This window comes from Pinus tabuliformis, chromosome 4_2, assembly GCF_031772625.1.
Source record: "Pinus tabuliformis cultivar Carrire ecotype Pingquan chromosome 4_2, CPIR1, whole genome shotgun sequence".
In the NCBI taxonomy this organism is placed as follows: domain Eukaryota; kingdom Viridiplantae; phylum Streptophyta; class Pinopsida; order Pinales; family Pinaceae; genus Pinus; species Pinus tabuliformis.
The window spans coordinates 1,161,240,457-1,161,254,629 of record NC_142304.1 but is presented as its reverse complement, the minus strand read 5'-3'; the positions used below and the strand labels follow the sequence as shown (position 1 = coordinate 1,161,254,629).

The window sequence follows — 14,173 nt, the reverse complement described above, 5'->3', positions numbered from 1 at the left end:
AGGAAAAATCATATTGGAACCTGGAGCAGTCACAGAAACAAGAACCCGACAACTACGAAATCGATCAATTTCAGAGTATCTCATCAAGTGGAAGAACTTACCCGCTGAAGATTCCACATGGGAGGCCAATAATTTTATACAGAAGCATCAAGAACTACTCAAGCGTTGAGGACAACGCTTTTTGAAGGAGAGGGGCATGTTAGGCCCCTATACTACTAGTGTAACCCCTTATTGTTATTAGTATAACCCACTTATTATATTGATGTACCCATGTAGTGCCCATATTGTTACTATTGTGCCTCATAGAAGCCCACTATTGTTATTATTGTGCCCTTACATTATTATTGTTATGTCGGCTCTGATTATGTTATGACCCCTTAGACTCCTATATATAGAAAGGAGGTCTTTTCATTTGTATCATCCAAGAATTGTTAATTTATGTAATGTAAAGGAGGTTACCCCTCGAAGAGGCTGAATTCTAAGGCGTTGATCTATCTTTTCTATCTTTTCTTGAGCTGGTTTCATAACATATCCACTGTGCAAATCCAGCTTGGTGAAATAAACAACTTCTTTCAATTGATCTAAAAGATCATCTATGCGATGAAGGGGATAACGATTTTTTATTGTTATCTTATTCAGTGCTCGGTAGTCAATGCACATTCCCACGAGCCATCTTTCTTTCTCACCAAAATGATTGGTGACCCACATGGTGATGTGCTAGGCCTGATGAACCCCTTCTTGAGCAACTCCTGCACTTGCTTCTTGATTTTAGCATTATCTAAAGCAGACAACCTGTACATTCCAATGTTAGGCAATGGAACATCTTGCTGCAAAATAATATCATGTACTATTTCCTTTTTGGGTGGCAGACCTTTAGGTTCCTGAAGCAGAACATCATACTCTGAAACAATCTTTTCTATATCATCTTGCTGCTTAGCATTACAGCCTTCAAATACATTGGTTTTATCAGGTTTCTTTTCCTTTACAACCATTAGTAAGAATTGTTTGCATGAATTTATCATTCTTTTCATCTACCTAGAATTTATGAGAGTATAATTATTCTTGAGCTTGTGAGCTCTCACAAAGTATTCGATTCCATCTTTAACAAGTAGATACTTGTTCTCAAATCTATAGAAAATAGATTTTCTATCATACAAGTAAGGACTTCCTAAAACAATTCCACATATATCCAAAGGAATTATGTCTAACTCAACCTCATCTACAAATGCTGACCCAAAAGAAAACTTGAGTTTGCACTGTCTAGTCACTTGTAGTTGTGCTTTATCATTCAACCATCCTAATGGGTATGGTTTCTTGTGAGGTGTAGTTGCTAATCCCAATTTCTGTACAATTGCTTCAGAAATCAAATTTATTTGTGAGCCACTATCAAACAAAGTATCAATCTTTTCATGTTTGGAAATAACTCGAATATGGAAAAGTTCATGTCTTTTTCTCTCATGTTCTTCATCAATAATAGTTTGAGCAGAATTACTAGTAGATGTTTCAGAATTCTTACCTTTTATACCTGTGGCTGCAATGATTATTTCATCTCCCGAGTCTGACCCCAAATCTTTCTGAATAGCTGCAGCAGTCTTCTTCTTCTTGCCCTCAGACTTCTTAGGTCTCAGCGCTGGATGCAGAATCCAACAGCGCTCATCATCATGCCCCTCCTTTTTATAGTGAGTGCATGAAGCTTTTTTTTCTGTGCAGTGTTAGCCTTCCTTGCTTTCCACTTCTGCTTTCTTTTCTCGTTGCTCTTGCTTGCAGTGGGTTGGGATGGTCCCCCAGCTTCTGGATTTCCATTCTTTCCTCTAGCTTCTAGATGAGTAGCTTGTACAGATACCTCATCTATACTAGTGGTAGTAAACATGAGGATGGTATGCCTCATGTCGCTGTGTAGACCACCAATGCACTTCAAAAGAGTCTCTGGTGAGTCTAAGGAGATCCCTAGAATCAATGCTCTCTTTCTAAATTCTTAAGTGTACCCTTGCACACTTTGCCCTTTCAATTGCCAAAGAGTTTGCCAACTCATCATGGATTGTTGCATGTAGGCCAATGGATAGAACTGCTTCTTGATTGCAGAAACAAAGTCACTCTAGACAGAGATAGTCTTCCCATATCTTTTCATGTCATCTTGGGTTTTGCCTTCCCACCAAACCAAGGCAGTGCCTCCTAGGCGTAGGCTTTCTAGCTGAATTTTGCTCTTGTCTGAGTCGATGTTTTGCACTCTGCAATACACATCAATTTGTCTAATCCAATTGTCCAATTTTTCAGCATTTAGCTCTCCATCATATATAGGAAAGTCAAATTTAACATCTAGCTTGATCAAAGATGCTTTCTTATTATGCACAGGGCTATTAGGAGGTGTGAGAAAGCTTTCCCCTTTCCCGTTTCCTTTTGAGCGGTCATGGGAATGAGACTCATCTTCTTCTTTATCTTGTTTAGAACCTGATGAGTCTTCATTTTTATGCTTTCTAAAGTCCCTATACATTTATTCTACCATAGACTTTATAGCTAGGAAACTCTCTATGAATTGAGGATCTGGCCCCATAGAACCTTCCTCTGACATTGTCTTCCGAGGATAGACTCTCCCAATTTCAAAATTAGTTTCGACCAACACTCCTCCTAATTTGAGCTTTGATCTAGTGAGCATTCAACAGCTAAACCAACACAAGCTTGTCTAACCTTACAGCCTAGAGCTCTGATACCACTTGATCTGATAATCACCCTATGAGTGACCTCAGTTAAGATTTATTAAATGAAGGTATTACAGACTCATATGTTGTTGTGTGTGTCTATGTTATTTAAGCAATGGATCGATCAGATTGCAAATACACAGACACTTGAAATGGAAAACAGTAGAGAAACACAGTAAGCAAATACAAGAACACAAAAATTTAATAAGGAGTTCACCCTATCCTTCCAGGGCTACATCTCTGGTCCAGCTCTCAGTGGTGGCCTTCTTTTATTGTGTCTTGAAGCAGAGAATTACAATGAAGGAGCTCAATGTGAGTCTCTTGAAACATAATTTGCTTGGCAGGGTGGTTCTTGGATTCCCCAAGCCACTAGAGTACACAGACTCTTTTCCTTACTAGCTCTATGACCTTCTGGTCTATAATGGAGAGAGCCCAATGTGGTGCTCAGTCCGGACAAATCCTCTCTGGGATGGCTTGAATCCCTCAAGCTCTCTGGTGCTCAATGTTGCCTTTGGTCAGCTCGGCCCTCTGTCTTCTGTTCTGCTGTTGCTTCACTGTCTTTCTTCTCTCTAGTCTTCCTTTCTGTGTTCCATCCTCCTCTCAGGGTTCTGCTTGTCTTTCTGCTTTCCCTGTGCATGGCTTTAAGGCCATTTGTACCCATGGCTGTTCGATTCCTCTTCACTTTCTTCGGATCACCTGTTACATCTTCGCTTGGAGTTCCTTGTTCGGCATCATCATCAGGCTCACAGGGAGTGGCCACATGTCCTCCTGTAGCTGCGCCAATTCGCATTGTCTGTTCGATTTTTCCGTTACGTCGTGGGATGAGTCTTATGCCACCTTGGCAGTCAAATCGGACGTCAAATCTTTACAAATTGCGGCTTAATCCCCCGTCGATTCTACTTTTCCATTGGGTGCGATCTCAGCCGTTACATCTGGGACCTCCAGATCTGACGCCATACGCACGTTTTGCGTGGTTGACTTGCTTGACCGTTAACGCGCGATGAGCGGTAGTTTTCTCTCTCCTCCGCTTGCCACGCGTCAGGCGCTGAGTGGAATTGCTCCTTTTCCTTCGAAACAGCTTACCGCCCATGGACGCCCCCGATCAATACTGCCAGTTTTTGGAGCAGGTCCCGCCTTTAGCGCTTTAGCCTTTATCCCACGGTTTTCTCGACTCTCATGCGACCGAGCGCTCGGGGCTTCTCCAATTTGGGGTTTTTCGCCCAGCGATGCGCGATTAGCGCATCAAAAACTGCCTCTGTTTCCCGATCCGGGCCTCCCAGGGGCTAAATTCACCTCCCGCAGTCTCCATCGGCCTCGGTCGGCGTGCTTTGACCGAGGTCCTCGTCGTTCCACGCTGGCTGCCTTGCCACTGGTTTAGAGGTGTTTTTGATCGCTGTTGTAAATTCTTTGAAGTCTATCCTGACCTGATACAACCATTGCTCTGTTTAATCATTCTTTATGGATCCAATTCGAATCAATATGCTATATATGTCAATACATATAGTCATCGGTTCAAAGTTGGTAGCCATATTATATCATTGGTCGAAGGGCTATCACTGTTGGGCATTGTATTGTTATGTTAAGAAGTTGGTTAGAACTATATGTTAACAAATGTGCCATGGGTCGATAATTGTAGCCGCTGAGTTTAATGTCAAAATGGTCACATCCCACGAGTTGAAGTTTGATATCACTGCTAGTCTATCCATACCCGCCGGCCTATGTTTGTGACTTTGTTAAAACAAATATATGATATATATGGTGCATGGTTGTAACATAGTTATAACCATTTGCTATGTATTACAACATTGTTACAACGTTTTTCTATGTATTGACAATCCGATCCCGGGCGGCCTGCGGGTTTGACCCCGGGACCTCCCTGTGGGCAGTATAAAAGAATTACTAATGCACCAGAGTGCACAAAGTTGAAAGGTGTGCTAGTCGAACTGTTGTTATTTGTGCCTGTAATATGCCTTTTGAGGGATAACTTGGCCAATATTGGGCCTTTTTGAGATCTGTAAGTTGCATTGGGAAGTTGAGGCTGAGGCCTATCTTTTGACAATAGCCATTGATGCCTATGTGCATAGTCCAAAATGGTGAAATTTGATGTAACAAGACTTTATGAGAGTTTTCAATACATCGGACGCCCATTGGAAGCAGACTTGGAGATGTAGTCCAGGAGGGACGAACTCCGTCATGGAATATTCTGTGTTTGCTTCTTATTTCTACTGTTCATGCTTAATTTCAGATTTCAAGTTCATGTTTAAGGCACTTAAAAATCAATTTTCTCATTTATTCACATAAAAGCAACCTTAGTTAATATTTGGTGAAATTGTGCAAATAGTCAATTCTGCTCTTTTCGAATCATTGTAGGGAACAATGAGCTCCCTCTTAATACTTGCTTCTTTACAATATGCAACCAATTCTTTTAAAGTGTATTCCCCACAATTGTCGGATCTCAAGGTCTTTATCTTTCTTTCGGTTAAGGTCTCCACTTCAGATCTAAACTTCTTGAAATTTTCAAATACTTCATCCCTTGTCTTGAGAAGGTAGAGCCATGTCTTTCTAGAGTGATCATCAACGAAGGTCACATAATAAAGATGGCCTCCAAATGATTTGTTAGAGATAGGCCCACACATATTGGAATGAATGAGGTCTAATATTTCTTTAGACCTTGTATCACTGCTTGTGAAAGGCTTCCTTGTATTCTTTCCCAAAGCACATCCCTTACATACTCCTTCACGATCTTCCTTGATGTTAGGGATGCCATTTACCATTTGATTGAGAGAGGGAAAGCTCTTGTAGTGTATATGCTTATATCTTCTATGCCATAGTTTGATAGGATTTATTTCCATGTGAATTAGGGCTTGAGGAGATGGTGTTATAACTCTATATAGTCTTCCTTCACGAACTCCAATAACCTTCTCCTTTTCAATGCTTGAATCCTTTCCCCAAACCAAGACTTTACCATCTACAAAGGCAACCCTATCTCCTTAACAAGAAATTGAAAGTAATTTTTTTTTCAAACCTGGAACATAGAGTATATTGTTGAGGTGTAGCTTTGTTCCATTTTCCAGCTTCAAAGATGTAGATCCAAGGCCCTTGACTGCATAATTGTTGTTGACTCCTAGCTCCACTGCATGAGATAATTGTTGCTTTGATAGAGTATGAAGTTGTCCGCTTTATCCTGTCACATGTCTGGATGCTCCACTATCAATGACCCATGCATTGTCATCATCAAAAGTATCTGTAAGTGAAACCAAGAACCCTTCGCTTTTGACTTTCTTAGATAAGTTGTAGATGATCCTTCCAATCCAGCTTCCTGCAATTCTTATGATATTGAACCCCATCTTCAAGTAACTTGTTATAGAGGGAGTAGCCTTCTTTTTCAAGCCAACAAAGTGATCTCCAACCTTTTTTGACCTTAGCTTTGATACCATGTTGAGAAATCAATGCTAGTAGTAATTAGGGTTTGATTTCTTCTTCTTGATAATTACTTGTGAATTATGTTGGCTTCTTTTACTTCTTTATTATATTATGTTTCATCAAGCAATTACCAATTTATGTGTATATGAAGATCACAAGAACAAGAGACACAAGATGTAGGCGGACAACCAGGGAAAAACCCCTATAAGGGGAAAACCCAGTCAGAACTCTTCCTTTAGTAGATTCAAAGACAAGATGAGATAGTCCAAGACTCTTTGACCTAGACACAGACTTCCCCCAATCACCAAGTCAGCCCTTCCTTCTTCTCCAAGTGATAGTCTTCCAGTAGCAGCTTCGACCTAGAGTTTCGACCTTGCAACAACAAAATTTCGGCCTCCCCATTAGCAAAACTTCAACCCCAACAACAGATCTTTGACCTGTAGTAGAATTCAGAATTTCGACCCCAACAATAGCCTAATAACTTCGCACGTGTGAGAGAAAAATAGCCCAAAACTTCGATTTTTTCTTCTCTTGCAATCTTCTTCCTTCTCTAGCAACTTCGCACTTTTTTTGCCTCTCTTTCTTGTGTATCGAACTTGTTGAGTGAGTGATGCAAATGGATCGAACTGCCTCTCTATATATAGCCTCTTTTGTGGGTCGAATTGCCCTAATGTAGGCTGACTTCATCAGGATAGGGCCGACTTGGTGTGGAGGTGTCAAATGACCTATTTGACTCAAAAATAATTCTTTTTACATGATACAAAATCCCAAGAAGGGTCTAATAAAATTGACAATGACTCTATTGACTCAATATAAAACCTAGAAGCCTACAATGGAGGCTTTGACCTAAAAAATGATGACCCAAGCATGAAACCCATGCTTTAATAAGTCATTTTTATTAATAATAAAATTTCTTTTGACAAATAAATTACATTATACAATTATGAAGACTGAACCTAGTTACATTCTTCAACAATGTATAACAATTTCGATTCATATAGATGCACATGAATTAAATGTTTTTTTCAAAATTAGAACATTTGATGTATTTTTGATCGACCAATGTTTTGGTCTAGTTGAAGATATTGTGACATTTTCCATCAAGCAAACAAGGGGAAATTTGTTGTTTCATTGCCATGATTCATCTCATGAGATACATTTATTTTTGTTTTGATATGATTTTGTATCATTCTATTAGATCTTATGACTTAGCACAAATATCATATTCCGATATCGAAGTCTGATATATCACTTGACATCTTATATATCAATTTTATTTTCATACTTATGTAACAATGTGTTTGTTTGATGTTGATGTTGTGTTAGAAGTCAAAACATTGAGAAAAAATGATTATTTTTGTATTTTTTAAAGTTTCCCGATAATTTCCAATATTTTCCCCGATATTTGTGATAATTTAAATTTTGGACCCTCGGCGATAAATTGCTGATAACGATAAATTTAACGTTGGCTTAGTTCATAAACAACACACATATATTTAATTCAATTCTCTCTTAAGGTATAAAATATGCTTCTATCGTTTCTAGTATTAGATGCAAAACAATCTTGCAAACATCATATTGGCGAATATATCGCTGAGGGTCCAGAAAGGATCTTTTTATTAACATTGGGGAAAATATTAGAATTGACAAACTTCAAAAATAAAAAAGTTTGCATTTTTTTTTCATTTTTTAAACATTTAAAGCAGCAACAATATCAAATAAATTCTTTGCCACATAAATATAAGTAGAAAATTCATATGGAAGATTTATAGGATGTCAAGTGATAAGTCACATATCAACATTGAATCTGTCCTGGGCCCTGACTCCGGAGTCTCTAAATTACATCAAAATATAATAAATTGGACTTCTGCTCAAACTGAACCCTTTCCTGAAATGCATAATATCTCTGGACTCCATAACTCATGTACAAGAATTTTCTGTTAGTTTACAACATTTTTGAATTATCTTCTTGACTCCTTATTGATCTGAGTCTGCATGCTATGACCAATGGGGATTTTTGACTTCCAGGGAATACTGCAGGGGTCAACTGGTGGCAAGATAATGAATTATCCTTTTCTCTGGATCACCTGTTTCTGCTTTTCAAAAGACTTGAAAGAGATAAAAATATGAATTTTATAGGCAACTTGTTGTGGACATGTTGATTTTTTGTTAATACATTGTGATATATTCGAGGTCCAAAAAAATCACAATTTTTATATTCAATAATATTGCTGTATATTGCTCTGTTGCTGATTTATAACTTGTAAGTGATATTTGCAACACATATGAACCCTAAGTAAATGTTCTGAGATTATTTTACATTGAGAATATGCAATTCTATAGGAAGAAGCTGCTTGTTAAACATTTTCATTCATATGTCCTACACTTTGTGGACTTGTGTTTATTACTTTTTCATGATTATTGAAAACTTGAAATTAATTTACTAGCACTCTCCCTTCGTTCAATTTCAGACTGTCACCTGTTTTGATGTATCTGTTGTGACTGCAGACCTTGTATGATGAGATCATACCTTCCTTTGATGTAATGGGGAAGAAAGCCTTCTTTCTAGGGGAGGTTGGAAATGGAGCTAAGATGAAGCTTGTTGTCAACATGGTTATGGGCAGGTGAACAATGCAGTTTCTTATATTATTAAGTACATGCTTCCTGTGTCTTATAAACCCAAAATTTCTGTGTATAGTTCTTTATGTTATTGTTTCTTCTACACAACAATTTTTTTTATTAGCATTTAAGCTCAAGGTTACTTGGGAGCGGAAGCAGAGAGTGACATTTTCAAAAGCTTCCGGTTCGGGAGCGAATTTTTATATAATATATATTTTTATATATTTTGATGCATTTATGTCAACAAAAGTATGTAGAATGATGAATTAGATATAAAAAACACAAAAACATGAATTGAACCATATAACATCAATCATCTAGAAGTTATAATCTTCATCAACCACGTCCACAAGTTAGTAACATACAACATATCGAGTCTCATGATTCATCAATCTTAAAGTTTCAAGCTTTCAAAATTCAATATATAACATTTATCATCATTGATCACTAAAGTTGTAACTTGTACTTGTAACCATTACCATTACCAAGTAACCAAACGATAACAAAGAATATCTAACATGAAATGAAATGTTTCAACTTTCAACTTTCACGAAGCATCATATTCATAATTCATTACCAATGAGTTATAAATGCCAACTTCAAACTTCAAACTTACATTGTCACATATTGTTTACAAAAAATACCATAATAAATATGAAAGTATCAATAGTTATAAAAAGTACTAGAAACTAGAAAAGACAAGTAAATCTATTATCTATTGTTTGACCCTCTTGCCACGAGAAATTTCTAATTTCTTGTCTCGTGCTTTATTGGGAGTTTTCTCATGCATTGTCGAACGACCTTGGTGCTCTTTATTATTAGGAATCTCCCATGCATAGAAGGCTTTGTGCTCTTGATTAAATACAAGTTCCATACCCTAGTATATGACAAAATCCAATGGAAACATGGCAATGTCCCCAATCCTAAAATCCTGAAAAAATGATAAGTCTGTTGGATTTTGAATGAGATCTAAAATTCTACTTTCTCCATATGAAATCCAATGAGGTCAAAACCACTCTCATACATCCTGAGTCATTTCATGGTAACGTTAAAATTTTAAGTAAATGGATGAAAATGAAAGATAAAGGAGAATGCCACTATTACTTTAAGAATTTAACATGACCATGAATTGCATATCAACACTCGGGCGATAGGCTTGAACATTAGGCTGCCTCACTCAAAATTTTTATTTCCAATCTTCAATAACTCCCTCTATCACTCTCGAATAGGCAGGGAATGAATTTTTTTTAGGGAGCGTGTTCTCGCCCGGAGCACGCTTCAGGAGCGGGTTCAAGAGGGGGGGGCGCTCCCTCGTAACCCTGTTTAAGCCATTGGCTCTTACGTGCAACGAATATGATTGGGATAAAAGACAACAAATTTCTAACAGAAAGGACCTAGAATTCTATTTTAGAATTGTTACCCACCAAAATGGGTAACCCCCAAGAGAAAGTTTTTCTCTCATATTCTTCACATCCAGTCGGCCAGCGAGCAGCCCTAGAGAGCCACCACTAGCTAATGACATGTCATTATATCTCCGCCACCTGCATCAGTTATATGCTTCTCACCATCCAACATAACACATGGAGGAAGGTGGGCTTCCTATCAAAAGTTACTTTATTCATTTTGAAATTTGGTGCTTATGCTTGTTTATATTTGGGCATTTAATATGGATTATGGGTGAACTGGAAGGAAAAGGGGCTTTTGACCATGGTCATGTTCTCCCACCTTACATTGGGTGTTAATCTTCAACCCTAGTCTAGTGTGACCTCCTCTAATGGCCCAATGGGTATAGGAGGGACACTACTTGGGAAGCCCTCATTGATATAGCGCAGTTCCATCTATCCCTATGTCATACTTACCACTTTCCATCATACACTACAAGCTTAGTTTCACCTTCATTCTTCGAGTTCAACTGACCATTGGTTCCTTGGGAATTGGCACCCATACATCTGCATACTTGGGTAGGGCCCAAAACTTTTCCTTGGGAGGTTGATGCAACTAAAAGAAAAAAAGAGAGCATATCATGGCCACAAAACAAAACAAAAGGAAAGAAATCAAAATACAAAAGATGGCTAGGAAATTTGAATTAGTGCGTGGAAAAAGCCTAACATGAACTCTACCTTACTCATATGGTCATCACCCGGTTCCTGGGCGCATGTTTCCTTATTATGTCATAAAAGGAACCCTTGCATGTCCCAATCCCAATGAGCAATGAGCTGCCTCATCATTAAGGGGTAAAACAATTGCGATACATCATTAAAAGCAAGCTCTAATCCTTGAGCTATGAGCCATAATACAAAGAAAAATCAAGAAAAAGTAAAAGGTGCACAAGAGGGGTGGAAAAAAAAAATGCTGAGTTGGTAGCTCATGCTTCCATGATTGCTCCCTCCTCACATCTATACACTCAGGATGTGGATCCCCATCATGCTAGTCCCATTGACCAAGGCACTTGGTCCTATCCCCTCCGTACCATCGTTATTATTCACTAGAATAATCAATATCCTAGCTAGAATAATCAACAATTGTTCATGCTTAATGTCTCCGGAGGCTAAAGACCGTATATTAACACAACATTTAGAGGCAAGATTTAAATGGCCAAGTGACCATATATTTTAAATTTCTATTTATATGACCATCTCATGTATCCATTTGACAAATTGAAAAGTGTTATGCAACAAACACTAATGTTATTTTTTGGCACCTCATCATTGCTGATTAGAGTAGAGGTAATGGTTTTGCTTGTTTAAGTTCTAAGACTAGCAGAAGAACCCAAAAGATTTGCTACTTTAGCATAATATTAATTTATTTAACTATTTCATAAAGCTAGACTTAGGAAAATTTAAAATTCCTAAGTTAACTTATAATTTAATTTCAACCATTGATCACGATTTAATCTCAAATTTTGAGAAGGAGATTAGTATTGAGATTGAAATTATAAGAGGAGATGGAGCTAGTTAGTGGCAAATCAGTTGGGCAAAAGCAGTGTGTGTCAGATTGGCGAAGGAAGAGCCGAGGGTTTTGGCAGATCACAGTGATTCAAGATCAGAGAAGAAATTGAGTGAGGGCAAAGCTCTTACAACCCCAACGCAATCATACCATTCGCTCGTGCGCGCATGAGAGAGGATTTGCACTTGCACGCGTGCGCAGTTTAGTTGATTTGCATAGGGATTAGGCAGATCTAGTGTGCAAGAAGGGGGCTCAATTCATCTTGGAGGGTTTATTAGTTGTTCTTGTGATAAAAGGGAAGTTTCTCCCTTGTTGTAATTCTCAAAAGAAAATTTGTTGCTAAAGAAAAATAATAAAAGACAAACAACGTTGCAAGTTTTCACCAGAGTTGGTGTTTCCTGGGCATATCTTGTGTTCTATGCGTTGATGTGTTCGTCTTCTGATTTATTTTTCTGTTGTGCATATTAAGCTAGAAAACTTAGTGTATTTGTGATTTAATTTTCTAGAATATCATTTATTTGTGTTTCTGGGATTTTACACTTAGAAATTTGCAAATCAGTTTACTGGGTTTTAAGGAAATCTAGCTTGGTATCAGAGCCCAGTTTGTGATTGAAGACCAAGCACAAATTTTGTCTTTAGAAGCAAATTTTGCGATTTAGAGGGAGCAAGTTATTAGATTAATTTGGCCAATAGGGTTTTGAGCAATGCACATTGATTCTACCAATACGACTTGTATTCAACAGTTGATTTGGCAGTATGGCATATTGGTGCCTCAGATTTGAAAACAGATTAGACGGTGCATCCAACTTTTGTTCATGTCATGAAAGGATAGCAGTGGTGCTGGAGGAACAAGGGGTTTGAGATTTTGTTGATAACGTCTCAACTTCACCTGCAAATCTTCAACAATTGGCTTAGCATAATAAAATGGATTCCAAGGCAAGAAGGATTATCTTAGAAGGAGTCAAAGACCACATTATCCCTCACCTGACTGGGAAGAAGAAAGCCAAAGAAATGTGGACTACCATCATTGGTCTCTATCAAGATTCGAGAGGCCAGAAAGATGGTACTGAAAGACAAGCTTAGGAGCATTAAAATGTCCAAGTTAGATTCAGTGGTTTCTTACCTTGCCAAGTTTTCCAAGGTAAAGGAAGAGTTGGCTGGTGTGGGTGAGACATTTGCAGATAGAGATCTGGTAAATTTTGCTCCATTGGATTTCACCAAGTCATGGCAAGCCTTCACGGATGGGATATGTGGCTAAGAAAACTTTCTAGATTAGGAGCGTTTGTGGGGTGATTGCATCAAAGGGAGATTCATAGACTAATTGAAGCTAGGTCTCATGTTAAAAATAAAGAAGATGAAGAAAATTTCGCTCTAGTCAGGAAAGGGACCAATTCCAAGGGTAAAAAGAGAAAAGGTAGTGGTGAGCTGAGTTCTAAGGGAGAAAAGAAGAAAAAAGATCTTAGCAAGATTAAGTGTTTTTCATGCTACCAATTTGATCATTTTGTTACTAAATGCTCCAACAAGAAGAAAGGATCCAAGAAGGACCAAGTAGTAGCCTCTACAGAGATAGATGAGTTCTCTTTCATTTGGAGGAGTTTTCTCTCATTGCCTGTATGGGAAATTTAGTGGCTACTAGTTTATGGTATGTGGATAATGGTGCATCCTGTCATAAGACGGGAAATAAGAGGTATTTCAACAAACTGCCAGAGAAGAACATGTAGTTTGATATTGAGATGGGAGATGATAGGAAATATCGGGTCAAGGGTACTGGTATAGTTCGTTTTGCGAGGGAGTCTGGAAACCCTCTATATCATAGAGATGTTCTCTATGTACCTGCGCTCAAGAAGAATCTCGTTTCAATTTCAACATTTAAAAATTTCCTTGAAATGCAACAACCGGAAATTATTCTTCTAATTGGTTAATTATTAAACAGTTTATTTACTACAACAAACAATGAATAATTCACACTGCAATTTCTTCACAATAAAGACGTTGCGGAAAATAAAAAATGGAACTGAGAAATCTAGAGCGCACCCACACAAAAATGTGATACCATTGTTTTTGGACAAATGTTCCCAGAAAAACACAATGCGAGAAAACTAGTGCAATAGATGAGGGTTTTATTATGTAGCAACAAAAATTCTGAGTACAAATCTGGATGTCAATCTGGCTATCCTCCAACAAAATATACTACCACAGTTATTTTGAGGAAATTCCTCTCTTCTGCAACCAGACTTTTGGCCCCTCAAGCCCTGCTCGCACTTCCTCCCAACAACTCGCTGTTTGAAATACTAAGAGGGGGGTGAATCAATGTTTCTTTTACATTTTATTTTTTATGCCAGTTAAGATCACTTATAACTTGAACATAAAATGAACAATGATATAAATAATTTTATTAATCAATGAAGAGGACTCCAAAATCAAGTACAACAATAGTTTAGGTCTCCAACCCTAGATGAAGACTCCAATCTTCAATCATCCAGGGTCTG

The 14,173-nt window shown here is 38.0% G+C and overlaps 1 protein-coding gene and 1 long non-coding RNA gene across 3 annotated transcripts in view; one reads left to right on the top strand and one right to left on the bottom strand.

Moving 5' to 3' along the window:
- Window positions 1-14,173, bottom strand: part of LOC149173791 (uncharacterized) — a 162,257-nt gene that overhangs the window by 106,862 nt on the left and 41,222 nt on the right. The gene's annotated exons all lie outside the window — the stretch shown is intronic.
- GLYR1 (glyoxylate reductase 1) overlaps window positions 1-14,173 on the top strand; it is a 152,619-nt gene that overhangs the window by 111,248 nt on the left and 27,198 nt on the right. For both annotated transcript variants that reach the window (XM_089424739.1, XM_089424737.1), the window contains one exon: window positions 8,628-8,743. In XM_089424739.1, coding sequence (XP_089280865.1) covers window positions 8,628-8,743 — 116 coding nt within the window. The remainder of the gene's footprint in view (window positions 1-8,627; window positions 8,744-14,173) is intronic.